Source organism: Chiloscyllium plagiosum, unplaced genomic scaffold, assembly GCF_037043375.1.
Source record: "Chiloscyllium plagiosum isolate Xiang-an unplaced genomic scaffold, Cpla_swu_hap1 HiC_scaffold_21, whole genome shotgun sequence".
In the NCBI taxonomy this organism is placed as follows: Eukaryota; Metazoa; Chordata; class Chondrichthyes; order Orectolobiformes; family Hemiscylliidae; genus Chiloscyllium; species Chiloscyllium plagiosum.
Window position 1 is genome coordinate 6,061,918 of NW_028270159.1, and position 23,133 is coordinate 6,085,050.

The 23,133-nt window shown below is 56.8% G+C and overlaps 1 protein-coding gene across 1 annotated transcript; it reads left to right on the forward strand.

Annotated features, from left to right (window-relative positions):
* Positions 1–8,211: 8,211 nt before the first annotated feature.
* asb6 (ankyrin repeat and SOCS box containing 6) lies at positions 8,212–21,437 on the forward strand. Its single transcript, XM_087998166.1, has 7 exons — positions 8,212–9,997; positions 10,682–10,843; positions 14,665–14,838; positions 15,391–15,499; positions 18,711–18,819; positions 18,930–19,016; positions 20,475–21,437. Exons 2-7 carry the CDS (start codon positions 10,722–10,724, stop codon positions 21,179–21,181), a joined length of 1,308 nt encoding a protein of 435 aa, XP_087854292.1. The 5' UTR covers positions 8,212–9,997; positions 10,682–10,721; the 3' UTR covers positions 21,182–21,437.
* The last annotated feature ends 1,696 nt before the right edge of the window (positions 21,438–23,133 follow it).

The following is a 23,133-nucleotide window of genomic DNA, read 5'->3' on the forward strand; positions in this document are numbered from 1 at the left end:
AGTGGGCACTGTCGGGGGGTCAGTGCGGAGGGAGTGCCGCACTGTCGGAGGGTCAGTGCTGAGGGAGTGCCGCACTGTCGGAGGGTCAGTGCTGAGGGACTGCCGCACTGTCGGACGGTCAGTGCTGAGGGACTGCCGCACTGTCGGACGGTCAGTGCTGAGGGAGTGCCACACTGTCAGAGGGTCAGTGCTGAGGGAGTGCCGCACTGTCGGAGGGTCAGTGCTGAGGGAGTGCCAGTGCTGAGGGAGTGCCGCACTGTCGGAGGGTCAGTGCTGAGGGAGTGGACACTGTTGGAGGGTCAGTGCTGAGGGAGTGCCGCACTGTCGGAGGGTCAGTGCTGAGGGAGTGAACACTGTGGGAGGGTCAGTGCTGAGGGAGTGCCGCACTGTCAGAGGGTCAGTGCTGTGGGAGAGGGCACTGTCAGAGGGTCAGTGCTGAGGGAGTGGGCACTGTAAGAGGGTTGGTGCTGAGGGAGTGGGCACTGTGGGAGGGTCAGTGCTGAGGGAGTGCCAGTGCTGAGGGAGTGCCGCACTGTTGGAGGGTCAGTGCTGAGGGAGTGGACACTGTGGGAGGGTCAGTGCTGAGGGAGTGCCGCACTGTCGGAGGGTCAGTGCTGAGGGAGTGCCGCACTGTCAGAGGGTCAGTGCTGAGGGAGTGCCCCACTGTCGGAGGGTCAGTGCTGAGGGAGAGCCGCACTGTGGGAGGGTTAGTGCTGAGGGAGTGCCACACTGTCGGAGGGTCAGTGCTGAGGGAGAGCCGCACTGTGGGAGGGTTAGTGCTGAGGGAGTGCCACACTGTCGGAGGGTCAGTGCTGAGGGAGTGGGCACTGTCGGAGGGTCAGTGCTGAGGGACTGCCGCACTGTCGGACGATCAGTGCTGAGGGAGTGCCACACTGTCGGAGGGTCAGTGCTGAGGGAGTGCCGCACTGTCGGAGGGTCAGTGCTGAGGGAGTGCCCCACTGTCGGAGGGTCAGTGCTGAGGGAGAGCCGCACTGTGGGAGGGTCAGTGCTGAGGGAGTGCCGCACTGTCGGAGGGTCAGTGCTGAGGGAGTGGGCACTGTCGGAGGGTCAGTGCTGAGGGAGTGCCGCACTGTCGGAGGGTCAGTGCTGAGGGACTGCCGCACTGTCGGACGGTCAGTGCTGAGGGAGTGCCACACTGTCGGAGGGTCAGTGCTGAGAGAGTGGGCACTGTCGGAGGGTCAGTGCTGAGGGAGTGCCGCAATGTCGGAGGGTCAGTGCTGAGGGAGTGGGCACTGTCGGAGGGTCAGTGATGATGGAGTGGGCATTGTCGGAGGGTCAGTGCAGAGGGAGTGGGCACTGTCGGAGAGTCAGTGCTGAGGGAGTGGGCACTGTCGGAGGGTCAGTGCTGAGGGAGTGGGCACTGTCGGAGGGTCAGTGCTGAGGGAGTACTGCACTGGCAGAGGGTCAGTGCTGAGGGAGTGCCGCACTGGCAGAGGGTCAGTGCTGAGGGAGTGCTGCACTGTCAGAGGGTCAGTGCTGAGGGAGTGGGCACTGTCGGAGGGTCAGTGCTGAGTGAGTGGACACTGTGGAAGGGTCAGTGCTGAGGGAGTGGGCACTGTGGGAGGGTCAGTGCTGAGGGAGTGCCGCACTGGCAGAGGGTGAGTGCTGAGGGAGTGGGCACTATTGGAGGGTCAGTGCTGAGGGAGTGTGCACTGTCGGAGGGTCAGTGCTGAGGGAGTGCCCCACTCGGAGGGTCAGTGCTGAGGGAGAGCCGCACTGTGGGAGGGTCAGTGCTGAGGGAGTGCCGCACTGTCGGAGAGTCAGTGCTGAGGGAGTGCCGCACTGTCGGAGGGTCAGTGCTGAGGGAGTGGGCACTGTCGGAGGGTCAGTGCTGAGGGACTGCCGCACTGTCGGAGGGTCAGTGCTAAGGGAGTGCCACACTGTCGGAGGGTCAGTGCTGAGGGAGTGGGCACTATTGGAGAGTCAGTGCTGAGGGAGTGGGCACTGTCGGAGGGTCAGTGCTGAGGGAGTGCCGACTGTCAGAGGGTCAGTGCTGAGGGAGTGCCGACTGTCGGAGGGTCAGCGCTGAGGGAGTGGGCACTGTCAGAGGGTTGGTGCTGAGGGAGTGGGCACTGTGGGAGGGTCAGTGCTGAGGGAGTGCCGCACTGTCGGAGGATCAGTGCTGAGGGAGTGGACACTGTGGGAGGGTCAGTGCTGAGGGAGTGGGCAATGTCGGAGGGTCAGTGCTGAGGGAGTGCTGCACTGGCAGTGGGCGAGTGCTGAGGGAGTGGGCACTATTGGAGGGTCAGTGCTGAGGGAGTGCCGCACTGGCAGAGGGTGAGTGCTGAGGGAGTGGGCACTATTGGAGGGTCAGCGCTGAGGGAGTAGGCACTGTCAGAGGGTTGGTGCTGAGGGAGTGGGCACTGTGGGAGGGTCAGTGCTGAGGGAGTGCCGCACTGTCGGAGGGTCAGTGCTGAGGGAGTGGGCATTGTCGGAGGGTCAGTGCTGAGGGACTGCCGCACTGTCGGAGGGTCAGTGCTAAGGGAGTGCCACACTGTCGGAGGGTCAGTGCTGAGGGAGTGGGCACTATTGGAGAGTCAGTGCTGAGGGAGTGGGCACTGTCGGAGGGTCAGTGCTGAGGGAGTGCCGACTGTCAGAGGGTCAGTGCTGAGGGAGTGCCGACTGTCGGAGGGTCAGCGCTGAGGGAGTGGGCACTGTCAGAGGGTTGGTGCTGAGGGAGTGGGCACTGTGGGAGGGTCAGTGCTGAGGGAGTGGGCACTGTCGGAGGGTCAGTGCTGAGGGAGTGGGCACTGTCGGAGGGTCAGTGCTGAGGGAGTGCCGCACTGTCGGAGGGTCAGTGCTGAGGGAGTGCCGCACTGTCGGAGGGTCAGTGCTGAGGGAGTGCAGCACTGTCGGAGGGTCAGTGCTGAGGGAGTGCCGCACTGTCGGAGGGTCAGTGCTGAGGGAGTGTCGCACTGTCGGAGGGTCAGTGATGAGGGAGTGTCACAATGTCGGAGGTCAGTGCTGAGGGAGTACCGCACTGGCAGAGGGTCAGTGCTGAGGGAGTGCCGCACTGTCGGAGGGTCAGTGCTGAGGGAGTGCTGCACTGGCAGTGGGCGAGTGCTGAGGGAGTGGGCACTATTGGAGGGTCAGTGCTGAGGGAGTGGGCACTGTCGGAGGGTCAGTGCTGACGGAGTGCCGCACTGTCGGAGGATCAGTGCTGAGGGAGTGCCGCACTGGCAGAGGGTGAGTGCTGAGGGAGTGGGCACTATTGGAGGGTCAGTGCTGAGGGAGTGGGCACTGTCGGAGGGTCAGTGGTGAGGGAGTGCCGACTGTCAGAGGGTCAGAGCTGAGGGAGTGCCGCACTGGCAGAGGGTCAGTGCTGAGGGAGTGGGCACTGTTGGAGGGTCAGTGCTGAGGGAGTGGGCACTGTCAGAGGGTTGGTGCTGAGGGAGTGGGCACTGTGGGAGGGTCAGTGCTGAGGGAGTGCCGCACTGGCAGAGGTTGAGTGCTGAGGGAGTGGGCACTGTCGGAGGGTCAGTGATGAGGGAGTGTCACACTGTCGGATGGTCAGTGCTGAGGGAGTGGGCACTGTGGGAGGGTCAGTGCTGAGGGAGTGGGCACTGTCGGAGGGTCAGTGCTGACGGAGTGCCGCACTGTTGGAGGGTTAGTGCTGAGGGAGTGAGCACAGTCAGAGGGTCAGTGCTGAGGGAGTGGGCACTGTGGGAGGGTCAGTGCTGAGGGAGGGCCGCACTGGCAGAGGGACAGCGCTGAGGGAGTGGGCACTGTGGGAGGATCAGTGCTGAGGGAGTGCCGCACTGGCAGAGGGTGAGTGCTGAGGGAGTGGGCACTATTGGAGGGTCAGTGCTGAGGGAGTGGGCACTGTCGGAGGGTCAGTGGTGAGGGAGTGCCGACTGTCAGAGGGTCAGAGCTGAGGGAGTGCCGACTGTCAGAGGGTCAGTGCTGAGGGAGTGGGCACTGTCGGAGGGTCAGTGCTGAGGGAGTGGGCACTGTCAGAGGGTTGGTGCTGAGGGAGTGGGCACTGTGGGAGGGTCAGTGCTGAGGGAGTGCCAGTGCTGTGGGAGTGCCGCACTGTCGGAGGGTCAGTGCTGAGGGAGTGGACACTGTGGGAGGGTCAGTGCTGAGGGAGTGCCGCACTGTCGGAGGGTCAGTGCTGAGGGAGTGGGCACTGTCGGAGGGTCAGTGCTGAGGGAGTGCCGCACTGTCGGAGGGTCAGTGCTGAGGGAGTGGGCACTGTCGGAGGGTCAATGATGAGGGAGTGAGCACTGTCGGAGGGTCAGTGCTGAGGGAGTGCCGCACTGTCGGAGGGTCAGTGCTGAGGGAGTGGGCACTGTCGGAGGGTCAGTGCTGAGGGAGTGTCACACTGTTGGATGGTCAGTGCTGAGGGAGTACCGCACTGGCAGAGGGTCAGTGCTGAGGGAGTGTCGCACTGGCAGAGGGTCAGTGCTGAGGGAGTGCTGCACTGTCAGAGGGTCAGCGCTGAGTGAGTGGACACTGTGGGAGGGTCAGTGCTGAGGGAGTGTGCACTGTCGGATGGTCAGTGCTGACGGAGTGCCGCACTGTTGGAGGGTCAGTGCTGAGGGAGTGGGCACAGTCAGAGGGTCAGTGCTGAGGGAGTGGACACTGTGGGAGGGTCAGTGCTGAGGGAGTGCCGCACTGGCACAGGGTCAGTGCTGAGGGGGTGGGCACTATTGGAGGGTCAGTGCTGAGGGAGTGCCGCACTGTCGGTGGGTCAGTGCTGAGGGGGTGGGCACTATTGGAGGGTCAGTGCTGAGGGAGTGGGCACTGTCGGAGGGTCAGTGCTGAGGGAGTGCCGACTGTCAGAGGGTCAGAGCTGAGGGAGTGCCGACTGTCAGAGGGTCAGTGCTGAGGGAGTGGGCACTATCGGAGGGTCAGTGCTGAGGGAGTGGGCACTGTGGGAGGGTCAGTGCTGAGGGAGTGCCGCACTGTCGGAGGGTCAGTGCTGAGGGAGTGGGCACTGTGGGAGGGTCAGTGCTGAGGGAGTGCCGCACTGTCGGAGGGTCAGTGCTGAGGGAGTGCCGCACTGTCGGAGGGTCAGTGCTGAGGGAGTGCCGCACTGTCGGAGGGTCAGTGCTGAGGGAGTGCCGCACTGTCGGAGGGTCAGTGCTGAGGGAGTGCCGCACTGTCGGAGGGTCAGTGCTGAGGGAGTGGGCACAGTCAGAGGGTCAGTGCTGAGGGAGTGCCGCACTGTCGGAGGGTCAGTGCTGAGGGAGTGCCGCACTGTCGGAGGGTCAGTGCTGAGGGAGTGCTGCACTGTCGGAGGGTCAGTGCTGAGGGAGTGCTGCACTGTCGGAGGGTCAGTGCTGAGGGAGTGGGCACTGTCGGAGGGTCAGTGCTGAGGGAGTGGGCACTGTCGGAGGGTCAGTGCTGAGGGAGTGGGCACTGTCGGAGGGTCAGTGCTGAGGGAGTGGGCACTGTCGGAGGGTCAGTGCTGAGGGAGTGGGCACTGTCGGAGGGTCAGTGCTGAGGGAGTGGGCACTGTCGGAGGGTCAGTGCTGAGAGAGTGCCGCACTGTCGGAGGGTCAGTGCTGAGCGAGTGGGCACTGTTCAGAAAAGATTTACAAGGATGTTGCCAGGGTTGGAGGATCTGAGCGACAGGGAGAGGCTGAACAGGCTGGGGCTGTTTTCACTGGAGCGTCGGAGGCTGAGGGGTGACCTTATAGAGGTTTACAAAATTATGAGGGGCGTGGATAGGGTAAATAGACAAAGTCTTTTTCATGGGGTGGGGAGTCCAGAACTAGAGGGCACAGGTTTAGGGTGAGAGGGGAAAGATATAAAAGAGACCTAAGGGGCAACTTTTTCACACAGAGGGTGGTACGTGTATGGAATGAGCTGCTAGAGGATGTGGTGGAGGCTGGTACAATTGCAACATTTAAGAGGCATTTGGATGGGTATATGAATAGGAAGGGTTTGGAGGGATATGGGCCGGGTCCTGGCAGGTGGGACTAGATTGGGTTGGGATATCTGGTCAGCATGGATGGGTTGGGCCGAAGGGTCTGTTTCCATGCTGTACATCTCTATGACTCTATGAGAGGAGGGTTACAGGGTCAGGGGTCATGGTCATTGGGATATTGGGGTCAGGGGTTCATGTTGAGGTCATGATGGGTCAAGGTCAGTGGGACCAGATTAAGAGGAGGGTCAGGGGTCAGGGGTCATGGTGAAGAGTAGCGGGAGTCTCTTGTCCCCGGCCCCGGTGGGGGTGGGGGTGGGGGAGACACTGTGTCTGTGTCCGGCCGTGACCCTGACTGACCTTCCCCCGGGCCCGGGTGGGGAGGAACCGGAAACCCCGGAACCAACCTCCGCCGGAACCGGAACCGCCCGGACCCATTGCAAAGGCGGAAGGGGGGAAACCGGAAACACCAACTCCACCCGGAGGCGTTAGACTCTGCACTTCCGGTGGAGGTGAGTACGGCAAGAGCGGGACACACACTCCCCCCCCACCCCCCGGGACACACTCTCCCCCCACCCCCCGGGACACACTCTCCCCCCACCCCCCGGGACACACTCCCCCCCCACCCCCCGGGACACACTCTCCCCCCACCCCCCGGGACACACTCTCCCCCCACCCCCCGGGACACACTCTCCCCCCACCCCCCGGGACACACTCCCCCCCCACCCCCCGGGACACACTCTCCCCCCACCCCCCGGGACACACTCTCCCCCCACCCCCCGGGACACACTCCCCCCCCACCCCCCGGGACACACTCTCCCCCCACCCCCCGGGACACACTCTCCCCCCACCCCCCGGGACACACTCCCCACCCCCTGGGACACACTCCCCCCCCACCCCCCGGGACACACTCTCCCCCACCCCCCGGGACACACTCTCCCCCACCCCCCGGGACACACTCTCCCCCACCCCCACCCCCTGGGACACTGCCCCCACCCCCCGGGACACACTCTCCCCCACCCCCTGGGACACACTCTCCCCCACCCCCTGGGACACACTCCCCCCCCCCCCCCCACCCCCCGGGACACACTCTCCCCCACCCCCTGGGACACACTCCCCCCCCCCCCCCACCTCCCGGGACACACTCTCCCCCACCCCCACTCCCTGGGACACTGCCCCCACCCCCTGGGACACACTCTCCCCCACCCCCTGGGACACACTTCCCCCCCCCCCCCCCCACCACCCGGGACACACTCTCCCCCACCCCCTGGGACACACTCCCCCCCCCCCCCACCCCCCGGGACACACTCTCCCCCACCCCCACTCCCTGGGACACTGCCCCCACCCCCCGGGACACACTCTCCCCCACCCCCCGGGACACACTCTCCCCCACCCCCCGGGACACACACTCCCCCACCCCCCGGGACACACTCTCCCCCACCCCCCGGGACACACACTCCCCCACCTCCCGGGACACACTCTCCCCCCACCTCCCGGGACACACTCTCCCCCACCCCCTGGGACACACTCCCCCCCCCCCCCCCACCCCCCGGGACACACTCTCCCCCACCCCCACTCCCTGGGACACTGCCCCCACCCCCCGGGACACACACTCCCCCACTCCCCAGGACACACACTCCCCCACCCCCCGGGACACACTCTCCCACACCCCCTGGGACACACTCTCTCATCACCCCCTGGGACACACTCTCCCCCACCCCCCGGGACACACACTCCCCCACCCCCCGGGACACACACTCCCCCACCCCCCGGGACACACACTCCCCCACTCCCCAGGACACACTCTCCCCCACCCCCCCGGGACTATGTTAACGACTCGGTTTGACAATACAACATGTTCCTGTTGGATTTGTAGGTGACCCTGAAGTAGATCAGGAAGTTACTCTGAAGCAATAAGACATTTACAGATAGTGCGGAGAGGTTTGGTGAATGGGTCACAATGTGAGGGTCACGTTTAATGTGGTGGGGGGGAGTGTGTCCCGGGGGGTGGGGGAGAGTGTGTCCCAGGGGGGTGGGGGGGGGGAGTGTGTCCCAGGGGGTGGGGGAGAGTGTGTCCCGGGGGGTGGGGGGGGAGAGTGTGTCCCGGGAGGTGGGGGGGGAGAGTGTGTCCCGGGAGGTGGGGGGGGAGAGTGTGTCCCGGGGGGTGGGGGGGGGAGTGTGTCCCAGGGGGTGGGGGAGAGTGTGTCCCGGGGGGGTGGGGGGGGGGGAGAGTGTCCCGGGAGGTGGGGGGGGGAGAGTGTGTCCCAGGGGGGTGGGGGGGAGAGTGTGACATTATCATTTTGGTCAGAGAACTTATTATCTAAATGGGGTGAAGTTTCAGGGTCGTTTAGTACAGAGGTTTGGAGGTGCTGGTGTTGGCCTGGGGGTGGACAAAGTTTAAAATCACACACCACCAGGTTATGGTCCAACAGGTTTAACTGGAAGCACCAGCTTTCAGAGCGCTGCCCCTTAGTCAGGTGGTTGTGGAGGACCCAATTGTCAGACACAGAATTTATAGCAAAACCTTACAGTGTAGTCTGGACATCCTTGTGCATGTATCACTTGGCCATTCAGCGCTGGCCTTATCTTTCATTCCCTGGCAGCTAGTGACGAATGGCATTGACAGTTTGGGGAGGAATGCTGAAACGCTGGAGATTCTAGAAGGAGGACTTCTGACGCTAGGACAAATGATTGGCCACAATTTGTTCACTCAGAAGTTGGTGTCTTTTTGTATTTCTCTGTCAAAGACTCCGGTGGATGTTCATTCAGTGAATATAATGAAGACAGAGATGGCAAGATATTTAGATTAGATTCCCTACAGTGTGGAAACAGACCCTTTGGCCCAACCGACCCTCCGAACAGTAACCCACCCAGACCCATTCCCCTCTGACTAATGCACCTAACACTACGGGCAATTTAGCACGGCCAATTCACCTGGCCTGCGCATCTTTGCACTGTGGGAGGAAACCCACGCAGTGGCCCGAGGCTGGAATCGAACCTGGGACCCGGGTGTTGTGAGGCAGCAGTGCTAACCACTGAGCCACTGTGCTGCCCTAAGGTGCTTAGAGAATCCAAGGTTATTGGAGGGGGAAAGAATTGATTTGGAATTTCAACCATAATCTAATTAAATAACGATGCAGGCTCAATATGTTCGGCGACTGCTTTCCAAACATAAACTAGCTTTCTCTTCTTTGTAAGTAAATGCATTGTTTCCACTTAATCACAATGAGCTCTGTTGGGCCACTCATCAACCGTCTCTTTTAAGAAAAGAGAGCCCAGCTTATTCCTCCTTATCTACTGGGTATAACCTGAAGTTGTGGTATTGCCCCTGGAGCATGTCCATGTTTCTGAAATGCCTCATGTCCACAGTTGCTACCTGCTTTAATTCTCCCTCAGGAAAGACGTTGTTAAAGTTGAACGGGTTCAGAAAAGATTTACAAGAATGTGCCAGGACAGGTGGTTTGAGTTTTAGGGAGAGGCTAAATAGTTTGCGACAATTTTCCCTGCACCATCGGAGGCCATTCCTCACTGTACTTATTGAAGTTTATAAAATCATGAGGGACTTGGATAGGGTAAATAGCCAAGGTCTCTGTGTTCAAGGTAGAGGAGTCCAAAACTGGAGGTCATAGGTTAAGGTGAGAGGGGAAAGATTTATAAGGGACCGAAGGGATAACTTTTTCTCCCAGAGGGTGTATGGAATGAGCTGCAAGAGGAAGTGGTGGAAGCTGGTACAATTACAATTATAACAGGCATCTGGATAGGAAGGGCTTAGAGGGAAATGGGACTAGATTAATTTAGGAAATCTGGTCATTCTGGCCGAGATCTGTTGCCATGCTGTACAACTCTGAGCTCTTCTGTGTCTTTGCCCCCTCACTCAGAGCTGCCCCTATGTGAGGTTGTGATAACACATGTAGCCGCCTTCCTCAAGGGCAGTGTCACGGCATTGTCTGCAATGTGAGCTGAACGGAGTGGAGACTCTTACACTGGGCTGGATTTCAGAGAAATGGTGTTCTGTTCATCTCCCAAGCTTTCAGCTGGCTTTGTCTTACCTCCATCAGATGCTCATGGGATAGGTCGACATGTTGATGACACAATACTATTAAGGTCTGTAGTGAATCTTACCCATGCCTGTTATCTGAGCTGTCTTTATTGATCATTGTTTGAAATCCTGAAGAATTCACTCTCATTACCTGATCCTTGCTCCTCTGCAGTTTTCCCTTTTATAAAAATCTGACTTTGTGATTTATTGATAGAGCTCAGTCCTAATCTCTGGTTGCTGAGTACAGGGCAGAAAGGGAGTATTTATTGATGAGATTGAGGTGTAGGTCAGACACTTGCAAAACTCCTTCAAATCAAGGGGACCAGCGTTCACATTCCCAGGACCAAATCAAACTGCGATTTCAGGAGGTTGTTCTTTTGTCATTGCAGTCATAGACTGGGCTGTTGGCTTGGTTTGCTGCCTGATTTTTACTTCTCATTCATGAGATTTTACGTCTCTTTTTTCTGCCTCTCTCACGTGACCCTATGTCCTCAGGGCAGTCTGGGGAGTGAGGCATTAAGTTTGTGGAGTCAGGTCCAATCAGATATTTATCTGGAAAGCAAGTATATGCAGGGGCTTCCATTGGGCAAGTTCCTCATTCAGTCAGCCAGTGTAAGGGAATGGGACAAATGTGCTGTAAAGGTTGAGAGAGTTTGTGAGGGTCTGCCTGTGACAGTCTGTATGTAAACAGCTCTGTTAATGTATCAGTTGCCCTCAGTTCTTCACCTCTGTGTGTTCCTGCTTCACAGACCATGTGCTTTATGACAACAACTGCTGATTGAGGGAGACATGCCGTATCTGCACGGATTCCGGCGCATTATCTTCGAGTACCAGCCGTTGGTCGATGAAATCCTCAAGGTTGCAGAGTTAGAGGAAGTGAGAAGCGAGGCAGCCAGTGGGAACCCAGGAAGGTGAATTTGAGGAACTGTGGGGGATCTCTATGAGCTACTCTCGGCAGCTGTCTGCAGGAAAGAATTCCACCGACTCACTCCCCTCTGAGAGACGGAATTCCTCCTAATCTCTGTCTTAAATGGGCAATCCTTTATTCAGAGACAATGCTGTCTGGTCCGAGACTCTCCCATCAGGAGAGTCACCCTCTCGCATCTCCCCATCAAGTTCCCGAAACATCTTGTACATTTCAGCGAGGTCCCCTGTCATTCACCTATACTCCACCGAATACCAGCCAAACCCCTACTCAATCTCTGCTCATCCCCGGGATCAGCTGAGTGAACCTTCTCTGGACTGGCTCCAATAACTGTATATTTTTTATTAGATAAGGTGACCAAAATTGTTCACAGTATTCCAGGTGTGGTCTGACTAATACCTTGTATAGTTTTACTATAACCTCCCTGTTTTAAAGAGTCATAGAGATGTACAGCACGGAAACAGACCCTTCGGTCCAACCCGTCCATGCTGACCAGATATCCCAACCCAATCTAGTCCCATCTGCCAGCACCCAGCCCATATCCCTCCAAACCCTTCCTATTCATATACACATCCAGATGCCTCTGAAATGTTGCAATTGTACCAGCCTCCACCACCTCCTCTGGCAGCTCATTCCATACACGTACCACCCTCTGTGTGAAAAAGTTGCCCCTGGGGTATCTTTTATATCTTTCCCCTCTCGCCCTAAACCTATGCCCTCTGTTCTGGACTCCCTGACCCCAGGGAAAAGACCTTGTCTATTTATCCTATCCAAGCCCCTCATAATTTTGTAAACCTCTATAAGGTCACCCCTCAGCCTCCGATGTTCCAGGGAAAACAGCCCCAGCCTGTTCCGCCTCTCCCTGTAGCTCAAACCCTCCAACCCTGGCAACATCAGGTCCTGGGGATTTATCCACCTTTAACCATTTCAAGACATCCAGCACTTCCTCCTCTGTAATATGGACATTTTGCAAGATGTCACCATCTATTTCCCTACAGTCTATATCTTCCATATCCTTTTCCACAGAAAATACTGATGCAAAATACTCGTTTAGTATCTTCCCTATTTTCTGCGGCTCCACACAAAGGCCGCCTTGCTGATCTTTGAGGGGCCCTGTTCTCTCCCTTGTTACCCTTTTGTCCTGAATGTATTTGTAAACACCCTTTGGATTCTCCTTAATTCTATTTGCCAAAAGCTATCTCATGTCCCCTTTTTGCCTCCTGATTTCCCTCTTAAGTATATTCCTACTGCCTTTATACTCTTATAAGGATTCACTCGATCTATCCTGTCTATACCTGACATATGCTTCCTTCTTTTTCTGAACCAAACCTTCAATTTCTTTAGTCATCCAGCATTCCCTATACCTACCACCCTTCCCTTTCACCCTGACAGGAATATACTTTCTCTGGATTCTTGTCACCTCATTTCTGAAGGCTTCCCAGTTTCCAGCCGTCCCTTTACCTGCGAACATCTGCCCCCAATCAGCTTTTGAAAGTTCTTGCCTAATACTGTCAAAATTGGCCTTTCTCCAATTTAGAACTTCAACTTTTAGATCTGGTCTATCCTTTTCCATCACTATTTTAAATCTAATAGAATTATGGTCACTGGCCCCAAAGTGCTCCCCCACTGACACCTCAGTCACCTGCCCTGCCTTATTTCCCAAGAGGAGGTCAGGTTTTGCACCTTCTCTAGTAGGTACATCCACACACTGAATCCGAAAAGTTTCTCATACACACTTAACAAATTCCTCTCCATCTAAACCCTTAGCAGTATGGCAGTCCCAGTCTATGTTTGGAAAGTTAAAATCCCCTATCAGACATCTTCAGAAAATCCATTTTTAATTTGCTCGCCACTTTAACCTCCTAATATATTTTCTTCCTCTTTATTTTCTTTTGGTCATCACTTTGTCCAGTTTGAAGCTGACCCTTGGTCATGTTTGTAGTTTTCTTGGAATTTAATGTGACCCTTCACTTCCTCGCTTTGCTCTGGTTGGTTTGTCCCCTTCCTAGATTCCTCCTTCCTTTCTACAATACATCTTTGTTGTGAGTCTTGAACTATAAAATCAGCTATTATTTATAAACTATCTTTACTGGTGAGCTCCTTGCCCAGTCTCGTATCCACCAGATCCATGATCCCCCGATTCCTGATCAGACCCACAGTATATTGTTGCAGCAACCCGTCCCGAATGCACTTTGTGAAGAATTCCTCATGGCTACCCCAGGCAAACTGCATGAAGATTCAGCTCTCCCCCGATTAACGTACAGCCTTTTCCCATCCTCTCATTATCTTCTGGTTTATTTTCTATTTAACATTCCCGCTATTATCAGAGGAACAACTCCCACCAATATCTCCTTCCATTTGAGATTTCTTATGTGCACCAAATAGATCCTGCAGCTGCCGGGTTGGGCTGGTTTCTTGCTGTTGTACTGAGACGTTGATACTAACTGAACTACCCAGCATTCTCTTCCTGCCGACCTTTACCCTGAATGTTCCATTCACAGCTTTGATCTCCCTGTAAACAAGTCTCTGTAATGGCGATAAAATCATACCCTCGATTTGTGCTGGGAATTAAGTTAACTTGTTTTCAGACGACTGCAGGCATTTAAGTAAAGAGCCATTATTTTTGCAGTGAGTTTTCATTTCTTCCTCTCCATTCATCCTCTTTACTGCTGCTTTTCCACGTTGGGTGTACTTCACTCCTTCCTGTCTCACTCTGACTGTAATGACCTGCTTTGTCCTACTGTCCGATCCCACAGCATTGTAACATTACGTTTCCTCACCCCCCCCCCCCCCGAACACCACCGCCACCCCCCCCCGAACACCACTACCACCCTCCCCCCCCCCCCGAACACCACTACCACCCTCCCCCCCCGAACACCACTACCATCCTCCCCCCCGAGCACCACCGCCACCCTCCCCCCCCGAGCACCACCGCCACCCTCCCCCCCCGAACACCACCGCCACCCTCCCCCCCCCCCCCCGAACACCACCGCCACCCTCCTCTCCCCCCCCGAACACCACCGCCACCCTCCCCCCCCCCCCCCGAACACCACCGCCACCCTCCCCCCCCCCCCCCCCGAACACCACCGCCACCCTCCCCCCCCGAACACCACCGCCACTCTCCCCCCCCCCCCCCCCCCGAACACCACTACCACCATCCCCCCCCCCCCCCCCCCGAACACCACCAATTACGTTAAAGCCCTAGTTAATCACTTCGTCAGGAAACTGCATCCAACAAGAGACAAGTGAAGCCCCTCCCATAGACCGGTGACCCCTTCCGCCCTCCATACTGCCACCAATGGCCCAGAGAACTGAAACCCATCCTGTCCACGTCAGTCTAAGAACTACCCGTTTGCCCATAGTTCACATGGTCATCCAGTGATACAGCCCCACTGTGGGAGGGTCAGTGCTGAGGGAGTGCCGCACTGTCGGAGGGTCAGTGCTGAGGGAGTGGGCACTGTCGGAGGGTCAGTGCTGAGGGAGTGCCGCACTGTCGGAGGGTCAGTGCTGAGGGAGTGCCGCACTGTCGGAGGGTCAGTGCTGAGGGAGTGGGCCCTGTCGGAGGGTCAGTGCTGAGGGAGTGGGCACTGTCGGAGGGTCAGTGCTGAGGGAGTGGGCACTGTCGGAGGGTCAGTGCTGAGGGAGGTGAGGAAATGCTGCCTCAGGTCTTAGGGGCTGAATGGCCTCCTGATTGTTGGCAGGAGTTGGTCTGAGCTTGAGAGTGTGACCTGAGAGGGACTGCAGGGGTTTTTGTTGGTTGAGTTTTGGGTGATTGTTGTGTTTTAGATTTCTCTGGTTGTGTTGCAGTGTGGACCGTGAGCCTGGAGCAGGGATGGTCACTTTGCTGGAATTGTTGGAGAGAGAGTCGGGATCGGCCTTCTACCAGGAAGCTGTCAGTTCCTCCCTGCTCAAAGTGTCTGAGGCTGGTCTCCTGTCTGCTGCTGAGCAGCTGCTGCTGCATGGAGCTGACGTCAGTTTTCAGTTTTGAAGGTTTGTGTCCTCTGACAGAGTGGGTTGGTCTCGACGTCTCCATCAGTCAGCACAGAACAGGCCATTCACCCCTTCGGCTGCCTGCTGGTATTTCCACTGTACACAAACCTCCTCCCAACCGTCACCCTGTGCCTCTCATTCTTTTCTCCCTCTTGTGCTTCTCTCATGTCACCTTTCAATATGTTAATGCTGCTGTTCCCTGTGGTCGCAAGGTCCACATTCTCCTTAATCTCTGGGTAAAGGTGATTCTGCTGAGTTCCCCGCTTGTATATTCGGGACTGACTGATCAATCCCTGATTCTGTTCGCAGCCACAACTGGAAAGATGTTTGGGATATTTACCCAAATGAATTCCTTTGTTGTATTAAAAACCCCTGCCAGGTCTCCCCTCAGCCTCTCAAAAATGTCCCAGACTGTCCAATCTCACCTGAAGTGAAGCCTACCCTGTCATTGGATTTAGTTTCCTGGTGCGCAGGGTGAACCTGGTTCTGCCTCGTTGCTGGGTCCCTCTGGCTGTGGTCTGACTGACCTTTGTCTTTTCCCATAGATCCTGTCACATACTACACGCCTCTGCACGTAGCAGTCCTCCATAACCAGCCTGATGTGGTGGAGCTATTGGTCCGGCATGGAGCAGACATCAACAAGAGGGACCGAGTAAGAAAGGCATTGGGAGCTGTCCCGTGTTACACTAATATCACTTATTCCATGTAGAGACGCCTGTCTGTGTGCCTGTCTGTCTGTGTGCCTGTCTGTCTGTGTGCCTGTCTGTCTGTGTGCCTGTCTGTCTGTGTGCCTGTCTGTCTGTGTGCCTGTCTGTCTGTGTGCCTGTCTGTCTGTGTGCCTGTCTGTCTGTCTGTTTGTCTGTCTGTCTGTCTGTTTGTCTGTCTGTCTGTTTGTCTGTCTGTCTGTTTGTCTGTCTGTCTGTTTGTCTGTCTGTCTGTGTGTCTGTCTGTCTGTGTGTCTGTTTGTCTGTGTGCCTGTCTGTCTGTCTGTGTCTGCCTGTGTGCCTGTCTGTGCGCCTGTCTGTGTGTCTGCCTGTCTGTCTGTGCGCCTGTCTGTCTGTCTGTGCGCCTGTCTGTCTGTCTGCCTGTGCGCCTGTCTGTCTGTGCGCCTGTCTGTCTGTGCGCACATGTCTGGCAGGCAGTTCCTGCACTGAGCGAGTGCAGCTCCTGTCTGAGCTGGAAACAGTGTAAGGCCCCACTTGAGAGCGTGCACTGATTCTCAAACCCCAGAACTCCCGGCGTTGCTGCAAGCTTTAATCCGAGTTACCAACTTACCGGTCTGGTGGAATCAGATCCACCAAAAACACTGAGCTGGTTCCTGCACTTCACCCGAATGATTATTTATCACAGACTCATCATTTGAATCACAAATAAACAGCTGTGAATTATATGGCTGTATTTGTTTGAACTGCAGGCCCCGATACACATACGGATCACCACAAACACAAGGAATGGTGTTACGTATGAGAAAATAAAATCAGGGAAACACGGTTCACGAGCACCAGATTGCAGGCTTCAGCAAGATGCTCCTTTTTCTTCACAGGACTTTCCGTTCTCTGAAGTCTTTCTGATTGTCAGATCCTTGCTGAAGACAGGTGCCATGCACATTAATGTTCCAGCTCACTGTCACGGGTCAGAGCTCACAAACACCAGGCGATGGGGGAGTAACTGACTGCCCTTGGGCTTGAGTTAGTTTGCCGCAGAGAGAGAGAGAGATGGAGACAGACCCTGCCTCTTTCTGTCTGGAAACCCTTCCAGCCCAACACCTGTCAGCCCCCACACACCCAGGGAGCAATCTGAGAGTGCTCATCAGGCTCATGACCTTTGACATTCACAACTGTTCCCGATGCCCTGAACCTCAGCCTGCTCCCCCCGCCCCGATGCTGTGGTGTCTTCCCCCCTCTTGCCCCAGGGTTCACAAAGCAACAACTCTCGATGCATTCTGGGAACTTGTTTTTAAAATTGCAGCAATTCCTTCCACATTCGCAGGAGATGGAAGTCCATGTGGGTTTGGAAGGTGATGTCTGGGGGAGCCTTTGGTGAATTTCTATAGTGCATCTCAATATCCAGCTGGCTGTTTGTCCTGGATGGTGTCGAGCTTCTTGAGTGTTGTTGGAGCTGACCCCATCCAGGCAAGTGGGGAGTATTCCATCACACTCCTGACTTGTGCCTTGTGGACGGTGGACAGGCTTTGGGGAGTCAGGAGGGGAGTTACTTGCTGCAGTATTCCTAGTGTCTGACCTGTTCTTGTAGCCACTGTGTTTATGTGGTGAGTCCAGTTGAGTTTCTGGTGAATGGATGTTGATAGTCGGGGATTCAGTGACGGGAACCCCATTGAATGTCAGGGTGTTCCTTTGTGCTGATTATAACGTCAACATCGTCAAGTTTGCTACACGGGGTCGGGACATGGGGCCGGTACACGGGGTCAGTACGCGGGGCCGTGGGGAAGGTACACGGGGTCTGTACGTGGGGATGGTACACGGGGTCAGTACACGGGGCCGTGGGGACGGTACACGGGGTCTGTACGTGGGGACGGTACACGGGGTCAGTACGTGAGGATGGTACACGGGGTCAGTACGTGGGGACGGTACACGGGGTCAGTACGTGAGGACGGTACACGGGGTCAGTACATGGGGACGGTACACGGGGTCGGTACGTGGGGACGGTACATGGGGTTAGTATGTGGGGACGGTACACGGGGTCAGTACGCGGGGACGGTACACGGGGTCAGTACGCGGGGACGGTACACGGGGTCAGTACGTGAGGACGGTACACGGGGTCAGTACGTGGGGACGGTACACGGGGTCAGTACGTGGGGACGGTACATGGGGTTAGTACGTGGGGACGGTACACGGGGTCAGTACGTGAGGACGGTACACGGGGTCAGTACGTGGGGACGGTACACGGGGTCAGTACGTGAGGACGGTACACGGGGTCAGTACATGGGGACGGTACACGGGGTCGGTACGTGGGGACGGTACATGGGGTTAGTACGTGGGGACGGTACACGGGGTCAGTACGTGAGGACGGTACACGGGGTCAGTACGTGGGGACGGTACACGGGGTCAGTACGTGGGGACGGTACACGGGGTCAGTACGTGGGGACGGTACATGGGGTTAGTACGTGGGGACGGTACACGGGGTCAGTACGTGAGGACGGTACACGGGGTCAGTACGTGGGGACGGTACATGGGGTTAGTACGCGGGGACGGTACACGGGGTCAGTACGTGAGGACGGTACACGGGGTCAGTACGTGGGGACGGTACACGGGGTCAGTACGTGGGGACGGTACGTGGGGTTAGTACGCGGGGACGGTACACGGGGTCAGTACGCGGGGATGGTACACGGGGTCAGTACGTGAGGACGGTACACGGGGTCAGTACGTGGGGACGGTACACGGGGTCAGTACGTGGGGACGGTACACGGGGTCAGTACGTGGGGACGGTACACGGGGTCAGTACGTGGGGACGGTACACGGGGTCAGTACGTGGGGACGGTACACGGGGTCAGTACGTGGGGACGGTACACGGGGCCGGTACGCGGTGTCAGTACGCGGGGTCAGTACGCGGGACGTGGGGACGGTACACGGGGTCAGTACGCGGGGCCGTGGGCACAGTACATGGGGTCAGTACACAGGTACGGTACACGCAGCCGGTACGCGCGGTCGGTACATGGGGTCAGTACACGGGGTCGGAACGCGGGGGCGGTACACGGGGCTGTGAGGACGGTACGTGTAGTGGCAGGGATGGTATTGCTGTTGTTTCCCACTGGTTGTCGAATGCCTGGGGAGGGACACAACGTGTAAACGATGATGTCAAAGTGCAAGCTGACAATCTGACCGTGTCGGTTTGGTCTGGTACAGGTTCACAGTAGCAGCCCATTAGACCTGGCGAGTGAAGAGGTCGAGCGCTTACCGTGTCTGCACCGTCTCCTGGACCTCGGTGCGAATATCAATGGGCTTGACAAGACTGGTGTGTATCCTCTCGTTATTCCTCTGTGTGTAACCTCACCTGCCACCAGTGTCAGAGTCAACCTCTCAACTCCCTTTCTCTCTGTGTCTCTCTCTCTCTCTCTGTCACAGGGAAATCTGCATTACTGCACGCTCTGGCCAGCAGCGATGGGGTTCAGGTGCTCAACACCGCCAACATCAAGCTGCTTCTCGAAAGGGGTATGCTAACAGAACACATGCTCCGCATCCTGGTCACCTTTCACCTTTGTTATCTAAAGTGTAGGATGAAGCTGTAGAAAAGTGTGATTGAATGTGCAGATCACTGCAATGTCCTGACTCTCACGAAATGCCAGTTACTGTTTCTTTAGGTAACGGTGACAGTGAGGGAGTAGGACACACATTTGGATACAAATGTTTAAAATTTGCCGACCTTATAATTCCAGTTCACATCAATCTCCCAGTGATCCTGCAGCTAAAGCACAGGGTGATCTTGGAATTGCAATACAGTATTATCTCATAGCAATTCCACACAGGACAGGCCCTACACCCATGGGAGGTAGGGGTACTTCCAGCAGGCAGTGTAGGGACAGAGAAACCCTAGGTCAGTGCTGAGGGAGTGGGCACTGTCAGGGGGTCAGTGCTGAGGGAGTGGGCACTGTCAGAGGGTCAGTGCTGAGGGAGTGCCGCACTGTCAGAGGGTCAGTGCTGAGGGAGTGCCGCACTGTCGAAGGGTCAGTGCTGAGGGAGCGCCGCGCTGTCGGAGGGTCAGTGCTGAGGGAGTGGGCACTGTGGGAGGGTCAGTGCTGAGGGAGTGCCGCACTGTCAGAGGGTCAGTGCTGAGGGAGTGGGCACTGTCAGAGGGTCAGTGCTGAGGGAGTGCCACACTGTCAGAGGGTCAGTGCTGAGGGTGTGCCGCGCTGTCGGAGGGTCAGGGCTGAGGGAGTGCCACACTGTCGGAGGGTCAGTGCTGAGGGAGCGCCGCGCTGTCGGAGGGTCAGGGCTGAGGGAGTGCCACACTGTCGGAGGGTCAGTGCTGAGGGAGGGCCGCACTGTCGGAGGGTCAGTGCTGAGGGAGGGCCGCACTGTCGGAGGGTCAGTGCTGAGGGAGCGCCGCGCTGTCGGAGGGTCAGTGCTGAGGGAGCGCCGCGCTGTCGGAGGGTCAGTGCTGAGGGAGTGGGCACTGTCGGAGGGTCAGTGCTGAGGGAGTGCCGCACTGTCGGAGGGTCAGTGCTGAGGGAGCGCCGCGCTGTCGGAGGGTCAGTGCTGAGGGAGCGCCGCGCTGTCGGAGGGTCAGCGCTGAGGGAGTGGGCACTGTTGGAGGGTCAGTACTGAGGGAGTGGGCACTGTCGGAGGATCAGTGCTGAGGGAGCGCCGCGCTGTCGGAGGGTCAGTGCTGAGGGAGTGGGCACTGTCGGAGGGTCAGTGCTGAGGGAGTGCCGCACTGTCGGAGGGTCAGTGCTGAGGGAGCGCCGCGCTGTCGGAGGGTCAGTGCTGAGGGAGCGCCGCGCTGTCGGAGGGTCAGTGCTGAGGGAGTGGGCACTGTCGGAGGGTCAGTGCTGAGGGAGTGTCGGAGGGTCAGTGCTGAGGGAGTGCCACACTGTCGGAGGGTCACTATGTTCCTTTTAATGTATTTGGATGTGAAACCCCTCTCCTGAAGACCATGTGGTGCCTTTTCAGGTGCGGATGTGAAGGCGAGTATGATCGACGGTGACAACATCTTCTCGTTTATCATCTTCCTGTTGGGGGAGACGGAAGGTCGAGAGCAGGAAGAGACTGAGACCCTCAGGCGCTTCTGCCTCCAGACTACGGAGCTCCTCCTGAGTCACTCTGCTGATCCTGATATCTGTCAGCCTGAGGACTCCCTCATCTACACCTGTATCGGGCAGTTTGAGGTCCACATTCCCCTCATCCAGCTTCTCCTGGACTCTGGAGCTGCCTGCCACTGTCCTGAGCACGGCCCCAGCTGCTGGTCAGGCTTCAGCCTGCTCTTTGAGAGACTCGCCGTGTTGTTAAATGGCCCCGAGTCTGTGCTGCCGCACTCCGAAGCCTTACGAAGGGCAGAGAGAACCTTGGAGCTGATGCTGGCGAGTGTGTCCCAGGCCAGTCTCCCTCCGGCCTGGGAGATTAAGCCCTCGGCCTACTCCCGCTACGCGGAGCAGGTGATGTTACTGGCCAGGCCCCTGGCACTGCAACAGGCCTCTCCTGCCTCACTGAAGCACCTGTGCAGGGTGGAAATCCGCCAACTCCTGCGACCTGTCCCCCTGCACGCCAAGGTGAACTCATTACCCTTGCCCAACCGCCTCAAGTGGTTTGTGTTGATTGAAAACAGCAAAGCAGAGGAGGAGGAGGAGGAGGAGGATGAGCGGGAGGTAATGCAGCACTAACAACTGACAGCACCTTGTCACAGTTTGAGGCCTGACCTGACTCACACGTTGGAGATACTCTTTTCTTCTTAACTGACTTTAATACTGGGTCAGGAGTGGCTGGACTTTGAAACCTGATCCCTGTTTTGCTGAGTGAGCCCTGTACCAGGCCCACACCAGACTGCCCTGTGTGTACTCCTGCCTTCTGCTGTGCTGTGTGGGAGCTGATGGTGCAGGTTTGATCTGCAAGGTGTGAGGGTGATGTCTACTGGCTGTTGGTCCCTGGGATGGGAGGGAGGGGGGATGTTGGGGGCGGTGCCGGGGGGGGGGGGGGGGGGGGGGGGTGGGGGGTTGGATGGTTGGGTGTGAGTTGGCTGCAGTTGGGCCCCTGCGCCTCTCTCTCAGCAACCGAGTGGAATGTGAGTCTTGGCTAACAGTGAGCACCCGGAGGGGACCTTCAACCCCAGCCTGAGTGTACTGCTGTGTGAACAGTGACTCCTCCAAATTCACCCACCACACTGAGGCCCTCTGCACCGTTCAGATCCTGGTGAACAGATGCTGCATTCAGCTCCTGGAGACCAGCTCTCCGGCCTCAGCAGCCTCAGCTGAGGGAACACTGTGCCCTCACAGCCTCCTGCCAGTCACTGAGACTTGAAGCTGAAACACCCCTCACCACGAGGGATTGGCACAGGGAGAGAGAAGGCAGTGATCGTGTGGGAATAGGGACAGTCAGGGTGGAGCACGGCAGCCTAATGACAGACAGGCTCCACTCCCTGGGACCTTGTAAACACTGACAGACACCCCCAGAGTAAATCAGTCAGGGTTCCTCTGCTATTGATACAGCCTCAGGCTGATGGGGAGGTTTTACCTTTGCCTGGTCCTGGTGAGGACAGTAAACAATGAATCATTATTCCCTTCACCACCTCAAGGAAAAGTATCAGAAACAAAATATTTCACTGAACAGGGTTGATGGATCAGCCTGAAAAACATGCCGTTTGATTTTTACACTTACATTTTATAATTTACAATAAAAATAGTTGTGTTTCAATGTTTCACTTTCAAACATCACCCAATGTTCCCTCAGGTCGCTGGGAGTGGGAGGGCAAGGAAACAATGTACTTTTAGAAAATAAAATCCCGATCATGTCCGTGTGCTACTGTAATTCCCAAACAACCCCCCACCCCATACTCTCTCAGCCCACCATATTCGAGCTCTCATATCAACATACTCTGTCATACACACTATATTCTCTCTCTCTCATAGACACACCACACTCTATCTCACACACAGTTCTCTCTCTCACACCAATCTCTCTCTCACACACCATTCTCTCTCTCTCTCACACACACACCATTCTCTCTCTCTCTCACACACACACCATTCTCTCTCTCTCTCTCTCTCTCACACCATTCTCTATCTCGCACACCATTCTCTATCTCCCTCACACTCCATTCTCTCTCACACACCATTCTCTCTCTCACACCCTTCTCTCTCTCTCACACCATTCTCTCTCACACACCATTCTCTCTCTCTCTCACACCATTCTCTCACACACCATTCTCTCTCTCTCTCACACCCTTCTCTCTCTCTCACACCATTCTCTCTCTCTCTCTCACACCATTCTCTCTCTCTCACACCATTCTCTCTCTCTCACACCATTCTCTCTCTCTCACACCATTCTCTCTCTCACACACCATTCTCTCTCTCTCACACCATTCTCTCTCTCTCACACCATTCTCTATCTCTCTCTCACACCATTCTCTCTCACACCATTCTCTCTCTCTCTCACACACACCGTTCTCTCTCTCTCACACACACACACACCATTCTCTCTCTCTCACACCATTCTCTCTCTCTCACACACCATTCTCTCTCTCTCACACCATTCTCTCTCTCTCACACACCATTCTCTCTCTCTCACACCATTCTCTCTCTCACACCATTCTCTCTCTCTCACACCATTCTCTCTCTCA

Excerpts from the sequence above, each read along its gene's own strand:
- asb6 (XM_087998166.1), top strand. The coding sequence starts at position 10,722 with ATGCCGTATCTGCACGGATTCCGGCGCATTATCTTCGAGTACCAGCCG. Across the intron at positions 14,839-15,390 it reads GGAGCTGACGTCAGTTTTCA|AGATCCTGTCACATACTACA; the intron begins GTTTTGAAGGTT and ends GTCTTTTCCCAT. Across the intron at positions 19,017-20,474 it reads CAAGCTGCTTCTCGAAAGGG|GTGCGGATGTGAAGGCGAGT; the intron begins GTATGCTAACAG and ends GTGCCTTTTCAG.